Source organism: Anopheles marshallii, chromosome X (assembly GCF_943734725.1).
Source record: "Anopheles marshallii chromosome X, idAnoMarsDA_429_01, whole genome shotgun sequence".
Taxonomy (NCBI): Eukaryota; Metazoa; Arthropoda; class Insecta; order Diptera; family Culicidae; genus Anopheles; species Anopheles marshallii.
The window spans coordinates 17,983,303-18,001,422 of record NC_071325.1 but is presented as its reverse complement, the minus strand read 5'-3'; the positions used below and the strand labels follow the sequence as shown (position 1 = coordinate 18,001,422).

Below are 18,120 nucleotides of genomic sequence, written 5' to 3'. Positions count from 1 at the left end.
CGCACAATATTCCTACAACACACACGTGCACACATGCACTTATATGTGGCGTATATATATATATATATATATATATATATATATATATATATATATATATATATATATATATATATATATATATATATATATATATATATATATATATATATATATATATATATATATATATATATATATATATATATATATATATATATATATATATATACATAACACGGCGCGTTTTCTGGAACTTTTTACGTAATAAAACATATATATTTTTTGTGATACTTTATATCAGGCGTAAAGTTTAACGTACCGGAAACCTATGATCGGAAGTGCTCCACCAAATATCGGCTGTTTAGGCGAGTACTTTTTGTTCCGGTTTTTCTGTTTTCTTTAACTACCTCAATCATTCCTTTTTGCTTTCACATGCTTCCCCACGCTACAACTACGATATCAAATAACCCAACGGAATATACCCCCTTCTTTAGTTCGAAAGCATTGAGCTTACCACATGAAAACTACCACCTGTCTATAACGGGCGCGTTGTTCACCCCTACGGACGACTTTTGTTACAATTTCTTTTCTCTTCCGAAGTGTTGCGTGTTCGAGGTCAATTTTATGTGATCACCAATAGAATTCATCAACTAATACCTTTTTTTAAATTGCTTGTACGCCGTTGAATACAAAACCACAAAGTTGACTTACATTTCCTGATTTCACTGGGACAAATGAAGATAAGAATGTTCTTACCATTCCGACAGTAACTAGTGAAACATTCTAAATGACATGTTACGCAGTTTTAAGGATTGGTAAGCAATGCACACGATACATAATTTTTTCACTGTTTTGCGATTAACAAGACCTTTGAAATAAATCTATTAATGTGATTGATTGAAAAATAATTGATAGGGTTTACGTTAAAACAATTGGGGCGCCCCAATGGTATGATGGTAGCGGCGCCGATCTTAACGCGAACGGGCCGGACCAAAATCCCATCCGGACCAATCCCCGGAGCAGGGAGTGATAATCTGGCTACGTGGTAAAATAAGTCGATATGGCTGATCGTTCTAACGAAAAAACTATTTGAAAGACAATTTGAATACTATAACTATAGGTATGACCATTTCTAGCATTACTTAACTTTTTCTTTTGTCCAGCCCTGGTACTTATAGGATAACGCGGTCAAAATTAATTTTGGTTCCAGTCCAGCCGTGTAAAAGATCGGCCCTGCTACCTAATCACCACCGAGCCACGTGGTACATGATAGCGTAGTTTAGCATTGCCTACCTCTAGACCTCTAGAACTTTACATTAGCTATACTTCTTTGCAAGAAAATCGCAGATTAATGTTCTAGTTGAAATATAGCTTAGCTAAACAACAAAAGAACACACACAACCGCTGCCCGAGATAACGCAATACACAAGGAGGAAATACCTTGAGGAATTTGTGCTCTTCGCAGTAAATATATGACTGATAATACGACAAAGAGCCGTTATAATTGTATTAGATAAATAAAAATAAGAGCATACAATGACAACACTAAAAATAAGAACAATATAAGAAAATACTATTGTCTTTTTTCTTATTTTCACAATAATCATGGGACGTGTAGAATTATAACCATTCATAACGCATCATATTTCATGGAGTATTAGATCAAATATGGTAGTACTAATTTCTTATTACCATATTAGACTAATTTTACCACCTATCCGGATAGTCAGTCCTTGCTACGGAGGATTGATTCGAATTTGAATTTCGGATCGATCCTGTCGTGCGAAGACCTACGCAGCGCTAGAACTAATCATCTGTAAAACTAGTAATCTTAATTTTGTTATGGAAATGTAAAAACTTCTTGCTAATTATACTTTTACTGCTAATCCTAATGCTAATTTAATGCACTGACAAACACCTCTAGGCTAGTGCTAGTTTGAACTAGCATCGTGATGATATTGGTCAACAACTTTTCTAATTTTATAACTCTATACGGGTTCAATGTTTTAACAAACTGCAAAGTGTAACAAGCTCGGCGATAATTGATTTATATCGTAGTGACGACCATCTGATCTATGTTTAGGATAAAATAATGAGAAAAGCTATCTTCAAAAATGGAACCACATAATCTAACACCAATCGGTAAAAACAGGCCTTTTGAAAAGCCTACTGACAGACGTAAAGAACCGTGCGTATGAAGGCAACAAAACTGAGGGAACACACGAAACAATCAAGATTTGACGATATAGCTTTTAACAGAGCCGCTTTCTTAGATCAAAGATCTTAATCCATTTGAGACGAGGTGATGAACCTTTTAACTGGAAGGTTTTTCTGTTGGATTTAGATCAGCCAAGACTGCGAAGAAACGTTCGCCTCGAGCAGGCTAGAAAATGAGGTTCAAAAATAGAAAATGATAACAAAAGAAAATAAACTGATATCTATTTGGTTCTGATCAGCCTCAACTCTTCCTTTCACTTTCCTATTTTTTCATTCTTATCTTTAAATTGTAGCCCGTTTGACGTGAACCGCCAACTGTTTTTACTGTTTTTACATATACATATTACATATACTTGTGTATGTACATACATATAGCCTACAACCTATATATAATCAATATTTACACACACACAGACACACACACATATTTGACAGACACACACACATATATATATATATATATATATATATATATATATATATATATATATATATATATATATATATATATATATATATAAGAGGAAGAGGAAGATTAACAGTAGATTAGGTTATATACATACATGTACGTATACAGCACAACTATAAACTTTATTGTTAACCTATCTGTGTTTCTATACATTCATTATTGCCGCTTACGATTAAAATTAGTTGTTGACATTCTTCTCACGCATTCCCTTTCCTTTATGTTTTCTTTATGTTTGCTTTGTATAGAGTGTTTAATTCGGTTCAACGGTTCTACGCATAATCGATTATTTGATATCGTGCCACATTGAATCAATCGCGCGTTAGGTTCGTCAATTGGGATTGGTCAAAGAAATAAGCAAGGGCAGGGAAAAAGAATAACACGGGAAACAGTTAACAAAAAACCTAATAAACTATACTGCAGGCCACGATAAAGAGCTTGGCTTAAGTGACAAACAAATATCAATTTAAAGAAAAAAGAACAGGACTCGCGATCATCTAAAGACGGATATAAAAAAATATCAAACAGGTTTTATTTCAACCGAGTTTAAAGCTGATTAAGTGATTAGTGTCCCACAATTGATTTGACTTATCGCGCTTTTCACCTTATTTTGTTTTTTCTCGCCCCACGACGGGATTATCGAAGGAAAGATATTATTTGTCTGGTTTCTTACCCTATTATTCTTTGTCTCTCAAAAACCAATTGGGCATGACTCGGAGCTAAAATCTGTTTGACGTTTAGGGCGAAATTTTTGGATTGGTTTTTCGATAAACCAGTTAACGTGTTACAAAAATCATTATTTAAGGTGTTATGCCATACCATTACTTCAAAACTTAATCAAACACGATAGCGGTAAATCTACGGAAAACACGAAGAACTATGGAGTATTTAAAAGTGTATATGTATGTATAGAGTTGACCCTTTTCGGAAAAGAAGAATCATTAAAACCAGAGTTCAAATCTGGATTACCGCAGGTCATTTATACGTAAATCAAACTATGTATTCAACGTAATTTCAAAAGCAGCTAAATTTATATAACTGGAGTGGTTCGTATTTTTTTTACAAAGTCTCTATAAATACAATAAACAACAACAACATTCGTATTTTGTTTTTTAGAACAGCTAGGCCGTATCGACTTATTTTACCACGCAGCCGGATAGTCAGTCCTAGCTATGGAGGAACGGTCCGGATGATATTTTCCTTTCGTAGTTGCGGTCTTGAAACGGTTAAGCGCCGCTACCAATACTCAACCGGACTGAACCTACTAGTAATTTATTATATGCTGTAATATATTTTAGAAAAGCCCATCTACAGAAATGATCTCAGCATCGCGACATATAAAAATATCCATTCTTGTACGTTTCTTTTAAAATTATTTTATAAAGTAACGTTCAACGATCAAATGATATTTAATGTATTTATTCATTTAAAACGTTATTCCAACGTTCCACTTCATAAGATTAAAAATTGATGTAATGAAATTTATTCATCGATTGATTCATTGTTTTGAAAGGAAATACAGATCATTTAGATAATCCATGAGTGACGGAAGGTTCAACGCTCTGTAAGATGTGCATCTAATTTTAACTGTACGCAATAGAACGCCTTTTTGATTTTTGTTTTCTTGATCAATTTTCATTCAAAGAGTTTGTTTGTTGTTTAATTGGGAAGAACGGATGATCAACCGCAATGAAAAAGGATTATTACACATTGCTTGGTTGAAACAGTAAAAAATAAAACAGTTTCTTAACGCATATCGAAAATTTCATCACTTCATTCTTAAACAAATTGTACAAATCAAAGGTTGCCAAAGTGACGCACATCATACTATATCATAAATTTACGGCATCATGTATTTGAATAAACATAAACTCCTGCCATCGATTATGTTAACCAAAAGGAGAAAACACCGTAGAAAGAAAATTAACATGAACCCAAGCACTTCTCGAACAACCAGATGCAACATTTCTCATTCCTCTTCGAGCAAAAGACTTAAATGATGGTGCAGAGAGAAGAGTGTAATCAAAAAGAAGGTATCTTAATTTTACTTCTGCGTTTGCATTGAAAAAATTGAACGGCTTTTCTGATGCAATTTGGCTACTGCCAATAGTCATAATTAGACTAATCTAACGCCTTTGATGCTTCTTTTGAGTTTCCGCCTGGATGTTGCTAATTTGATGACGAGCACGTCAATCTTTCCACATAGATTGTTTAACGATCCAGGAATATTGCGTTCAGTTTCCGGTTTGTTGCTCACGATTGTCTTTGTTTTAAACAAACTACTCACGAACATATCACGAGATTGCTATTTCTACAACAGATCCATATCAAAAATTGCTTTGAAAACATTACGTCTGTTTTTCACATTAATAATCACATTACTGCTGGTGGCATTCGTCTAACTGTAATTAGTTATCCTTAAATTTAAGTCATACCACGTAAGCAAGTAATGAATTTTGTATTTGCAAAAACCGGCTTTTCAATTCAATTAAATTTCAATTCGGATCATCAATATTTAAACATTGTACGCATAGTAATGATTACAAAACCGAATAATGTTTCACGCAAATGCTGTTTACCTTTTTTTACTTTAAACGTCAAAATCGATTGCAAATAGTTCAACAAGAAACATGAAGGCTGTTTCAAAAGTAAGTTAGTCAGAATTTTCAAAACTTTTTTTTGAATCAAAAATACACGATTATACATGATACACGATACACAAATACACGATGATCACTTTTTCAATATAAGCTAACAGTAGAACTACCGGACCAGTCATTTTAACTTTGACGTTTCGTTTTCATTAAATTAATTTTTGGAGTAAAACAATTCTACTATAGGTGATGCATGCCTTTTATATATATTTTCTGTAATATGAACTCAAAAACTTATTAAAACATAATCCAGGACAGTGAAATTGTTTACAAAGTGACCATCAATGAAAAATGCTTAAAACACTTGGCAGTTCTAGTGTTAATATCTATTCGGTCAATCTAAACAATTAACAAGAAACATTTCAAAAATTATTTTATGAATAAGGTTAAAATGATCCAACAAGTCACTTCTACACTGCCGAGGCATGTTGGCCGTTTATTGATTAACAATGGTTATAACAGAAGGTTCTGATGTAGCATGAAACTTAATCTTGAACTGAGGGGTTTAAAAAGATCATTAAAATACAATTAAAAGCTCACTCACTCGTGGAAGCGCTAACGGAAGCAACGCGTTGGATAATTTGCTCTCACAAAACACCGGCAGTGTTCACTTGATACAGAATGGAGAACACAAGCAGCGTGCTTTGATCCGACGAGCAGCTAGGGACAGTCGAGAAGTGCAATGCTGCCAATCGCTCTCGCAGCCGAGGTGGAAGGTGCTGAAAGGCCGATAATGCCACTGGATGGCTCATTAATCCATTCGCTTGCTGGATAGTGAAGACGTTGGCGTCTCAGCAGAATCGTCGTTTCCGGTCTCTTCCGGTGCGATCTGCTAATATAGAAACCATCGCAAGGGGAGGCAAGGAGATTGTGAAACCCGTGGTCTCGGGGGTTGAGAGGTTTGTGGTTAACCATTTACCATCATTATGAGCAGTAAATTGACCTGCCTTTGCTGTTCGGTTACTTGTGAAAGATATTCAGACCGATTCTTTATGTGCTTTTTTTTGTTTTGAAATTATTTTTCAGTCTATTGTCTACCTTCTGTTGTTCTTTGAAAAACAGCTTTTTTATTTATGGTTTTATTTTTCACTCCAAAGCGATCACTTTTCAGTGCACACCCTTGGCATCGTCATCATCACCATTGGTGGCTGTTAGACGGTCAAGCAGAACGTTACGAACCAGCTAAATGTGCTTCAAATAAGTTGAAGTATTTAGTTACGGTTCGGTGTTTACCTGGTGGAAAATGAGCCCCTTCAGGAAGCTATGCATTGAAATCGCACACTACACACTGCGTGGTCAATATTGACCTTGAAACGAATTTAACTTAGTAGTCATTCATCGAAAGGTGTTGCTTGTATTCCTTGTTTTGTTTTTAATAACAAATATCGTATGCAGCTAATTTGTGAATGATTGTCACATTACCATCATGATACTACTGGAAGCGGTGATAAAAGTATTTTTCCATTATTAGTTTGTTATCGTATCATTTATATCATTGGTGATTTAACTAACAGACTTAGTTAATAACAGAACAAAACGAAAAACATGTACGGCGGTAAACGACGAACGACATACATTGCCAGCAGTAGGCAAAATGTTTAATTGGAGAAATTAACGTAATTTCCATCAATAACACTACAATGTGTTAAGACAGAACGTAAAATAAAACAGTAAGACAATAAATCTGTAGAAAATATCATGATCAAAATATTGCGTTACATACTATATTACGTACGAAATTATTACGAGAATATAAAATAAATTATTAAGATAAATTTTAAAACCATATCGAAATCAATATATTTTTTATGAATCCCATGGAGGCAAGCAAATAGATATAAGAAAAACATTAATAATTGTATAGAGTATATTTCAAAATTGTTATTTAAATATGAACTGCACCTCCATTTGCAAATGATAGTGCCAACTGCACCCATTGATTACCCTAACTAACCCCACAATTAATCTTTTTAACGATTTAAATTTCATGAAGAAAATAATTCGTGTAACACCTCATGTGTCAGTTAGTAATAACCTATGTAATGCAGCACACAAGGTTTATTCTATTCCTGATTTTTTGTTAGGGGACAAGGTAGATAGTAACACTAATTGTCTAGGCACTCTTTTGAAGTGTTTCCTTTAACGAAGCAAAACACACAAAATGAGAACAGGAAGCAGTTCAGTAAAAACATAAGTTTTTAACCGTTAATGAAACGAATAAGGGATGATTTGATAGGGAACAGCAATGTGCGCTCGCGTGTGCAGATAAAGTTTGGCCACCTATTTTTATATTCCATACTTAAAAATGAGCAAAAAAAATGATTATAAAATGTAAATGTTTCAAGCCACGAAACAAGGCCAAAGGAGGCAATGATTAAAGTACCGAAAGAAGTGCCCCTGTGGTGTGTTAAAGCACAAAAAAGAACAAAAAAAGGTAGCTTGAGCTTGTATTTTAAGGTAAAAGCCACCGACGATCTTTTCTCACAGCTGCTGACAAGGGGCTATTGCGAGCGCAAGTACCCCTTCATGATGTAAGTAATTTTTTCCTCACTTCCTCTCGTTTTTGTTGCTGTTCATTTTCTTGATCTGTTATCTTCCTTCAATACCTCTCTGTCTTGCTCGCTATGTATTTCAATCTATATTTTTCACCGTTTGCTTTATCGCTCTATCATTCTATCATTCCACATATATTCGTGCACATTTACACATGCATGACATGTTCGGAGTTAAACTTCCTTTCTAGCACGTATGACTTAGAAATTGGTTTGTATTAACATACCCGTTCACTCTGATGAAGAGTCTGGTACATGGTTGACCATGAAGTGAGCAGAATCAGTAAACCCCACAATTTCAAAGGTTCTGTACAGTAGACATGGAGAGAGTTTACACCTATTATAACTGACCGCTTTATTTATATTTTTAATGTTTCTCCCTTTTACTTTGCAGGTTACACAACAACCAGTGGAGAAAATGCCCGGTGAGCAAAGGGGTGGATAAATATAATGAAAATTCGTCGAAAGAATGATCATTTAACGAACCGTGAAAAAGTATTTTAATAATACATACCCGCGGCAGAAAACACCCCATGACTTCCGTGCTGCAGTCGGTGGAAAGAGCGAGCTAGGGTGGAACGGTGTGGCCAAAAAGGTGGTAGCATTAATGTCAATAAAACAAAACACACCAACACGCTGCTATGGTCCGGTCAGGAAACGAAAAACGACCACGACTTGGTCAACGGACAACTACTTTTCTATGGATAAGGTTTCGCGTAGCGTTCAGCGCTTCTGGATTTTATAACTTTGTAGCCCGTGTTTTGTTTCAATCACATTCTCACGGATAATGGTTGCAGTACAATCACTTGATTAAGGAACTTATTAAAGAGGTTAACTTTACAATTAATTTGAAAAGTTGATTATGCCTTTCGATACGTGAAAGTGCAAAGTGTTTTAAAAAAAGTTCAATCAAATGTCTTTCAAAATGGATTGATTATATATATATTCATTTTTTCTGAAGATTTTCATCCTCATAAATGTAGCTACACAAGACTAGAAGTAGAAGGTCTTGCTAGTGATATCGTTTAAAACGATCTTTCTCTTTACATTGAAACAGTCACATATCTATCACGTTTAAACAGTTGTTTATCTCATACATTGTTGAGCTATAATCAGGAAAACAAATTGTATATGTTACTATTATTACAATTACATTAAATCTACAATTCCAATGGAATTAACAGCCAATGTACAAAAACAACTCAAATTTTCATCTTTACAGGTATTAACTATTAACATAAAGTAAGAAAAAACAGGCTTGGTGAAAATAATGCTGAATATTGCGGAAGGCTTGGCCTACGCACTGTTATTTAAAACTCGGCTCTAGTTGTCAACATGTCCTGTCATAAGTATAAAACGCTTGAACGTTCCTTCTTCTATCAGACGACGTCTCAAATCTAATATCAAACAGCAGATTTTGTAAGGTGGCAACTGCGAACAGTCATTCCATCGCAAGGTTCGAGACGCATACTGAGCGCTTCACTTCTACAGCTTCCATTCTGTCTAACCTCACATTAGTGTATGGACATCACACAATGCACATATATTCTTAGAAAAATCTTCAAGGCTAACTATAAGTGAAGGAAATATGATGTAAGAAAATTATGTTTTCTTATTTAAAATTCAAAGATAGAAGCCATACAAAGCTCTCTGAAACCCAAAAAGGTGACGAATAGTAGTAAAAAAAAGTTACTATTCATCATTAGGTCAATATATGTATTTTTTTGTTGTAAAACTTGTTTTGAATGCTATTTAAATAACTTTTTCTTAAATAATTGATTTAACACCAATGATATTAATCATTATTCTTTACACTTGATAATGTACAAGACAAGTCATTCATGTAACATAAACAGGAAAAAACAGGAAAGTAATAATGTTGTTATCTCGAAGCAGTAATCGATTTCATGCCGCACTTCACCACCATCAAACATAAATGATACAAGGTTTGACTGCTTGCCTATGAATGTAGTTAGTCATTTCCATACAGCTTGTTAACGTACTGACTACTTTTTACAATCATCGTTTACTGTCCATGTACACTCGTCAGTAAGGTATACGACCTTCTTATTGCAATTCCATAAACGTCACGCTCAGTGCTCTTTGTTTTGTGGCGTGTATATTTTGGAGCAAACTTTTGCAAGGGAAGTGGACATGTAGCTTAAAGACTTATTACGGTTTACCGTTTCAATGTCAAAATTTTATTTTAAAGGTTAAATTATTTTGCTACTTAAATAAAAGGGTCAACACAGGGTGTTCAAATATTATTGAATGAGTATGTTATTCTAAATTAACAAAAGATTTAGAAAACCAATACATAGTGTAAAAAGCTAAAAAGGAGAATTAATTTGGGCTTTTATTGCCGCGCTATCATTTGAGTTTTTCTTGTGATAATAAATTAGCCTATTGTGGGCTCTTTAGTTGTGGTCACTAACCCATTAGAGACTTTGCTTGCTGTACTAGGTGATCGGTGGTAATAGTCAAAGTTACTTTATCCATACATATACATATATACATTTCAGCACTAATACGAACTGACATCAGCTTACACATATGACCTCACATTCATTCGGCGGCCAATCGGTTTTAGCAATATTTTCACCCGTCTATTTTATTTTAGTAAAACAAATCGCTTTCTTGTCTAGTTCCTTGATGTCCTGCGAAACACAGGGTTGAAGAGTGGTAAATAATGCTCGACTTCTAAGTGGTTGTGGTGTAGTGTAGAACCGGTGTGATATAAATGAATGTAGAACCGGTCGCAATAGCTGTAGGTAGCGAAGCGACCCAAACGCCCGAAGATTGAAAGCATCAAGTTTACAAAAACATCGTGCTAAAACTAAATGGAGCAAAGAAGGTTGACAGCGTGAAAACAAATGAACCAACAGAAAAACTAGCCACGAGCGTATTAGCCACAATAACGATTTTTTTCTCGATAATTTTCAATGTGTTGAAATGAAATCATAATAGTTAAAAAAAAAAGCTGTCTTGCATTGATAAGCAAATGGAAACTTGCAAAATAAGCAAATGGCCCAATTTCGTAAAGTATATAGGTTATAGTGTTTTTTGTTGGATTTTATGCTTGATAATTTATAGTTTGACAGCGGTAACGATTTTATACATTAATTTACGAATATCTCAAACACCTGGTAAATGGTGACGTAGGTAATGCGGTACTCAATAGCATTTCTCGGATTTGTTTTAAATTTCACTGCGGGTTCTGTTCAGAGCTAGAGAAACCCAGATAACTGTAAGTTTAATCAAAGATAGTAGAGTAAAAGAGGATGAATACAGATGATTCTGGAACCATGTTTTCGTGTTACTATCATGTTAACCATTAAGAGAAAAATAAAAAACCATCTTTAGAAATTATTTAATGCTCGATTAATATTTTGATAATCAATTAGACTCAAACTAAATGTTCCGGATACCAAATAAGCCTGTCCCGGTACTGAGCAGTTTATTAACGATTCATACATAATAAGATTTTATTTGCACACTATATGCATCACTTACATATTTCAGCGAAGAAAGAGGTCTTTAACACTGGTAAATACGGAATTTCCCATGTACATTCACATTGCGAAGCACACACACACACACACACACATACACACACACACACACAGACATAACTGGTTTTGTTTTTGTTTTGTGTAAACACAGCCGTGGGGTATATTTATGATACACACATGCGCTTATCAGGAAATTAGACCTGGAATTATCGCATTGGCCGCTGTAGGAAGTACGAGCTGTGTAAGTATGAACATATTAAGTTCCTGTCGATACTCGTGAAACGAATGCTACAACAATGGAATGTACCACACCATTCAGGAAACTCATCATCCGCATACCGTATTTAACAGTCTAACAGTGATTGTTAGAAACTATTTGATTCGATTAACTCATCCTCTGAATGATGTATAATGTAATAACGTGATGAGGAAAATAAAGAGCGACAAGCCGTTAACAAAGATAGGTTCGTTTCTCTTTATTACAGTCAAGCGTCCCCTTAAGATTTGATGAGCTATTTCTTTATGGAAAATAATACCAAGATCATATTTTAAATAATATAATATTATATATATATATATATATATATATATATATATATATATATATATATACATATATATACATATATATACATAAGTGCAAAAGTGCAACAAGTGCCAAAAGTTACATAGCAAATTTTATTTTTATGAGTTTTTTGCTATTTATATCATTTTAATTAAACAACATTATATAATGTTTATCCTTTTCCAAACACATTTTAAACATAAAATAGAAACATCATTCATCCTTCCTAATGTGATATTTTCGTGTTAAGTTAGTTTTGATAAGAAAACTTGATCCATCTATAAATAAAGTTTTAAACAAAATTACTCAAGCGTATCTCAACGCTGTTTGAAGTTAAAAAAAAACTTGAACTTTAAAAGCGCTTCTAAAATTCGAAAACAATGTTGCGTTATAAATGATTCACCTACTCAATGCTTTTGTATGATTTTAATGATCGATTCTTTGGACGATAGTCTATTAATCATCGAATGGAAAGGTGAAACATTTAGCAGCAGTGTTGCAGTAGTTTATACAAAGGATCAAAAATAAATGAAGCATTAGGAACAATAACGTGTACAGAGACTCAGAGGGATGCCGTGATTATCAAATTATCGTTTCAAAGCATCAAATTCAGAACAGACGGACAATAAGAATGAAACTCAACTGCAATCGTAGCACGTAAGCTGCGAAACATCATTAGTGAGACTCCCTCTGTTGCCGATTGTGTGAATAACGTGAAGGCACAAAATGTTCTTGAACTGATACCCAAAAGAATTAAAGTTCATTTTTAGGCAGTAACAATGTAATGCCCGGCAAGCTTTAATATTGTTATACAATAAGCTTGATAAATTTAAAAATTTCTATATTATAGCTTCATTTGTATTAGACTGTTAAACGATTATTTTACAACTATTAGAATAGTTAACAAATTTAGTATGATTTTAAACAATTTTGATGCGAATAACATAACTATGATAACTATTTTGAACGGTGTTCATCCGTTTTGTAAGCATTTATTATACTGTCGTATGGTTAATTCACAAATTAATTCATTTAGTCTTAATTCACAAATTAAAAGCAAGCCGCGTCCGTGTTCAAAATTAGATTGAACTGTGTCTCACAAACACGTACCTGCCTGTTCAGACTTAGATAATTTATCTCATACACCGGCAGCATAACAGAGAAAAGTCTAACAACGCAACAAACAACGTTGGTAGCGTCTCTATCGCAATGGGGGAAGGAAGATGTACTTGCTAAAGAGGTGTACATTTCAATTGCCTCTTTACTATTAAGGTTCAGTGAGCAGGTAATAATAATCATGGGGACATAGTGGGGTGACAAATTGACAAGTCGGATTCACAAGTTGGCAGTCCATTAAAATCACAGCTCACAGGTAACTAAAGAAAACATCAGTTTTTATTTTAAAAAATTGCATTTAATAAGACACATACATAAAGATCGTACATAAAAAAGATGTACATAAAAAGATCGCAAGATCAAGTTGTGTAATACGAATGCATATAATTTTTATACACTTTTGTTCAATACATGTTTATTGCAACTGAAAAATATTGCATAACAAGTAATGCTCAAGGCTAATAATATTATTGGAATTAAAATTTCAGACTTCAGATATTCAGATTTTCAACACTTGTGGAAAACCCCTGATTTTTCTAGAGTTTTCATCATCCCAAAAATTATGTCACTTTCAAATAATGTGAATACTGATGATACGAGAAAACATATTACATGCGTTTGAACCAACTTTGACATAACGAAAATACAACTTTAACTATCTAACTCTTTCAACTCTTGATTTCCAACTTCACTCACCTTTCACCTAATAATAACGGCGAGTAGCAAATCGTGTTAGAATAAAATGTAACACCATTGTCTTTCATAATAGCATTTAGGTTCAGCATTTAGGTGCATTTCAGGTTCGTTGCTTATTTTTCTTTGTTGAACATTGCACAATGTCACTTGATTTCTGGTGCATTTGTTGGGTATATTCGTTCGATGTTATCATTTTTCAGCTATGCATCGCAATAGTCAGATGTTTAGATGTTTGTTAATTTTAAATTATAGACAATCATATTCTTAAAATTAAACTAGCCTTTATAATAGGGGAGCGTTTATTATTCGCTCTTTCAAATATAGAAAATTTTCCATAACACAACACAACATCGAAATCGAAAATCGTAAGAAGGAATCATGTTACGTGTTTACTGTGGTAAAGCCCTACATATGCAGCAGTGGAAATGTTTTCTTAAAGTACAAAAAAGACGAAACTAAAGTAAAAGGTACAAACGAAGGATAGAGGGGGGATTAAGAAGGGACGGAAAATGATAATGAGGAAGACATCTAAGAAGTATTAATTTGCGCTTGATGGGGAAGCACCGAAAGCGCGAGCGAGAAGGAAGCGACGATTTAACCACAAAATATGATACAACACAAAAATGTAAAAAGTTGTCATCTTTGTATCGCTGAACTACCAAGTCAATTACAGGTCCGGCTCTGAAAACGAAACAAAAAGCGCCCTACGCTGCACACTGCAGCCGCAAAACATGTTATGGAATATATAAGAAGAATAGTAAAAAAGGCTTTATCTTGCCGCAAAATGTAACGTATTTTTTTCATTGAATTTGAGGATAAAAAATGTCAAAAGTGGGTATGTGTATATATGTAAAGTACATGTATACATATATATATATATATATATATATATATATATATATATATATATATATATATATATATATATATATATATATATATATATTTTTTTTTTTTTTTTTTTTTTAAATATACGTATATATTCGTACTAACATATACATTAAATATATATGGGTATATTTATAAATGTTGTATATATATACACAGACAGTTAATTCATGTATAATAAATGTAACTCAATGTCGCTTGTGTTTACGCTTAGAATTGGGTACTTTAGTTTGCTGATTTTATAATAAGAATAGCAAGCTCACCATTGCTGCATATACTGGAGTTATCCATTGGACAACTATCATCGCTGTCACTTTCCTGGTCGTGCTCATCCATTAGCCCATGGCTCGCCAGACTGTGAGCATCAAGCCCGTGGTGATGGTGGTGATGATGATGATGATGGTGAGGATTTTTATGTTGATTGTGTTGTGTTTCGCCACCATGACCAGCGTTTATCGCGGCAGCAGCGGCGGCAGCGGCTGCGGCAGCAGCTGCGTGGAGTGCGAGTGGGCCAGCTCCTGCGTGTAGCATCGCCGTTGATCCGTGTCCAGGAAGCGAGAGGCTGAGATCCCTCGGACCATTGGGCGGGCTTGGCGTGCGTCCTTCGCTTCCGTTCGTGTTGCCATTAATGATACCGGCGATGGGAGAGACACCTGTCGCACCAATATTGATGCTGCCCGACAGGGCCTCCACACTCCCTTGGTTGATAGCAGTATGACCACCAGTGCCGTTCGTCAGGGTTTCGATACCATCACCCGTTTCCGGTGGACCGGTGTTGGATGGAGGGGAGGGACCACTTCCGGCAAGGATATCAGTGATCATGAACCGCGATCTAGGCGGCTGCAAAACCGCCAAAGAGTTGCGCTGAACCGGTACCGTCATTCCGGGTCCTGTTCCACCACCAGTCTCGTCCCCTCCTCTGCCTGGCCCACCGATGTCCGCAAGACCAGTAATATTGGTATGCTCGAAAGGGCTTTCGCCCGGAATATGCCACTGGAGCACGATTTTGACGGCTGTTTGAATAAACGTTTGTGCGGAAAAGAGATATATTCGCTTCCCTGTTAGGCAAACTATATCACGCGCGTGGCCAAAATGACACTTTTTTCAACTTTTTTCTTTTTTTATCCACACACATATGATCACTTCACTAGAAAAGCACAAAAAATATATTTGTGACAAATGATTGTGCAAAAGATCACGCAATAGAAAACTCACACAGTCAAACCAATACTACGCCTAAAAGCCTACTTATTTGAGAGATAACCCCAACATAAAGGTCATAAACTTTGTTTTTTTTTTGTTTTTCATAACTTATGCGCTATCGGCAGTATGCCATCTAGCTTTTAATATATCAGTTGATGTAGGTTTGAGCAAATATATACAATGTTTTCGTTTATAGTCTATAAGCTGTTCACAGTAACTCACACACAGCTCTCGCTTAATTATTGGGAAACGATATTCTTGAAATTGCATTTCAAATGAATATATAATAAAGTGTACACACATATTTCAAGCTTTCATTTGGACTTGGACACATCAACAATACAACAAAAAACTAAACATTAACAGTATAGCAAAGCTATGATCTGCAACTTTAGAAAAATAGCTCAACATCACTTATGCCCTTGTAAATTATGAACAATGAATCATACTGATGGGCATCAGTTAATTACTCGTTCTCATTATGTTCTTTCGATTCAGTAGCTTCAGCTGTTGCTTGTTTTACGATTGATTGAATTTGAATAATGTTTTGGTAGAAGAATTGATCAGTTGATTGATTGTCTGCACTATCTTCACTACTCCGTAGTGTCAAGTAATGCAGAAGTATGATCCATTGCAAAGTTTATAGCACATGTCATTAGTATGGAAATTGTTGTACTAAGAACTGAGCGCGGTATGATTTCCGTTTGCGTGTAATTGTTTCTTTGCTCTGTTCTGTCGCATATTGTATAACACCTATGTCGAACGCTGAACGATATAAAACAATTATGTTTGTGGAAGAATAAGACATTCTTTTCAAAATACTGCGCAGCAAACCCGTAAAATGCGCACACATATACATGCATTGATGCACTACCAATAAACACAAGCCTGTACGCACGCTCATAAATGTGCAAATAAATAAACCAACATCACACAATTATACACATAATTTCTTCTTCATACACACGCAACCAACAATATTTCACATAAACATACCCCCACACACACGCGCACACACACACACACACACACACACACACACACACACACACACACTCAAATACACTCTGAAACAAGCGCGCGCGCGCACACACAGCTTTAAAATTATCTTTTCGTGCTAGAGAACTTGGCACAGTGCACTGAACTATTGAATTCGCAAAACTAACGGATCGTATTAGTAGCACTTTTCGTTCTTTCTTTTTTACTTGCTGCGAACGTAATACGCTTTAAATAAGAAAGATCGCGCCTAGGTCACTCATAACACATGCTTTAACATGTAACGTTAGATACACACTGAAGCCAGCGAAGCTCTTCAGCTAACGCCGAAGCCGCGTTGCAAAACTGCGGTGAACAGTCATGAGTGTAAACGAGATAGTAGCAAAGTTAAAACACAAAAATATATTCAATAGTTGATGCTATCTCCGAGCATAAAAAAGTGAGAGAGCGCATATGATTGCCTGCCGGCCACTTGTTCCCAACTGTAGAGTAAACGAGAAAATAAGCGGCTCGCTCAACGCAATAATGCATTGCAATGCGTAGGTTGCTTTTATTTTGTTTCACGCTAAAGTGCAAAAACAATTCGTGTGTTAGCCACGCCTTCTATTTTTGTTACCATGATAACTCCGATGAACTTTCTGGATCGACCCTGCGGTTCCAACCGTTCCGATAAAGGGAAATTTAGCCGGTACGCAACGCACATTATAGGCGGAGCAACTACCTATGATTCGCGCAGTGGAAATGTGCGATAGTAAAATTATGTTTTGAGTCAGATATGCTCCTATTTTTCCCTTGATTTTACTTACGCCTGTACAACTACAGATTCAACATCTCCATTAGCTGATTATAACTATGAATATAAATGAAATAAACATTAAATCTCGACAAACCCACTTCCATACATAATCGTCTATGCACTGAGAAGATGAATAGCTGAACATACATATCATTTTATACCAAACGAACCAAAAAAATCATAACAATTACTTCTATTTGTTCTAGGAATATGGGAGAACGAAATTAAAAACTAAGGTGATACTCTGATTTTAAACTCTAATGCAAAAGTTGTTGCCGTTTTTGTGTTGTTCTCATAAATTCGCAATTTGTACAATGTATTCTAATACACTATTTTTGAACAGTTATGTCTTCAATGTATTTTAATCAACCAATGATCTGTAATTTTTGTTTAATATAGTTAATTTGTTACATATAATTGCATACATAAACTATAATAAGCTTTGAAATTTGACAAGATTTACAACAGCTGCATGTA

General features: G+C 34.9%; 1 protein-coding gene across 1 annotated transcript in view; it reads right to left on the bottom strand.

The window, feature by feature from the left end:
• Positions 1 to 15,530, bottom strand: part of LOC128708570 (homeobox protein B-H1-like) — a 47,934-nt gene extending 32,404 nt beyond the window's left edge. Inside the window, exon 1 of the mRNA XM_053803552.1 lies at positions 14,912 to 15,530. Coding sequence (XP_053659527.1) covers positions 14,912 to 15,530 — 619 coding nt within the window. The remainder of the gene's footprint in view (positions 1 to 14,911) is intronic.
• Positions 15,531 to 18,120: the final 2,590 nt, after the last annotated feature.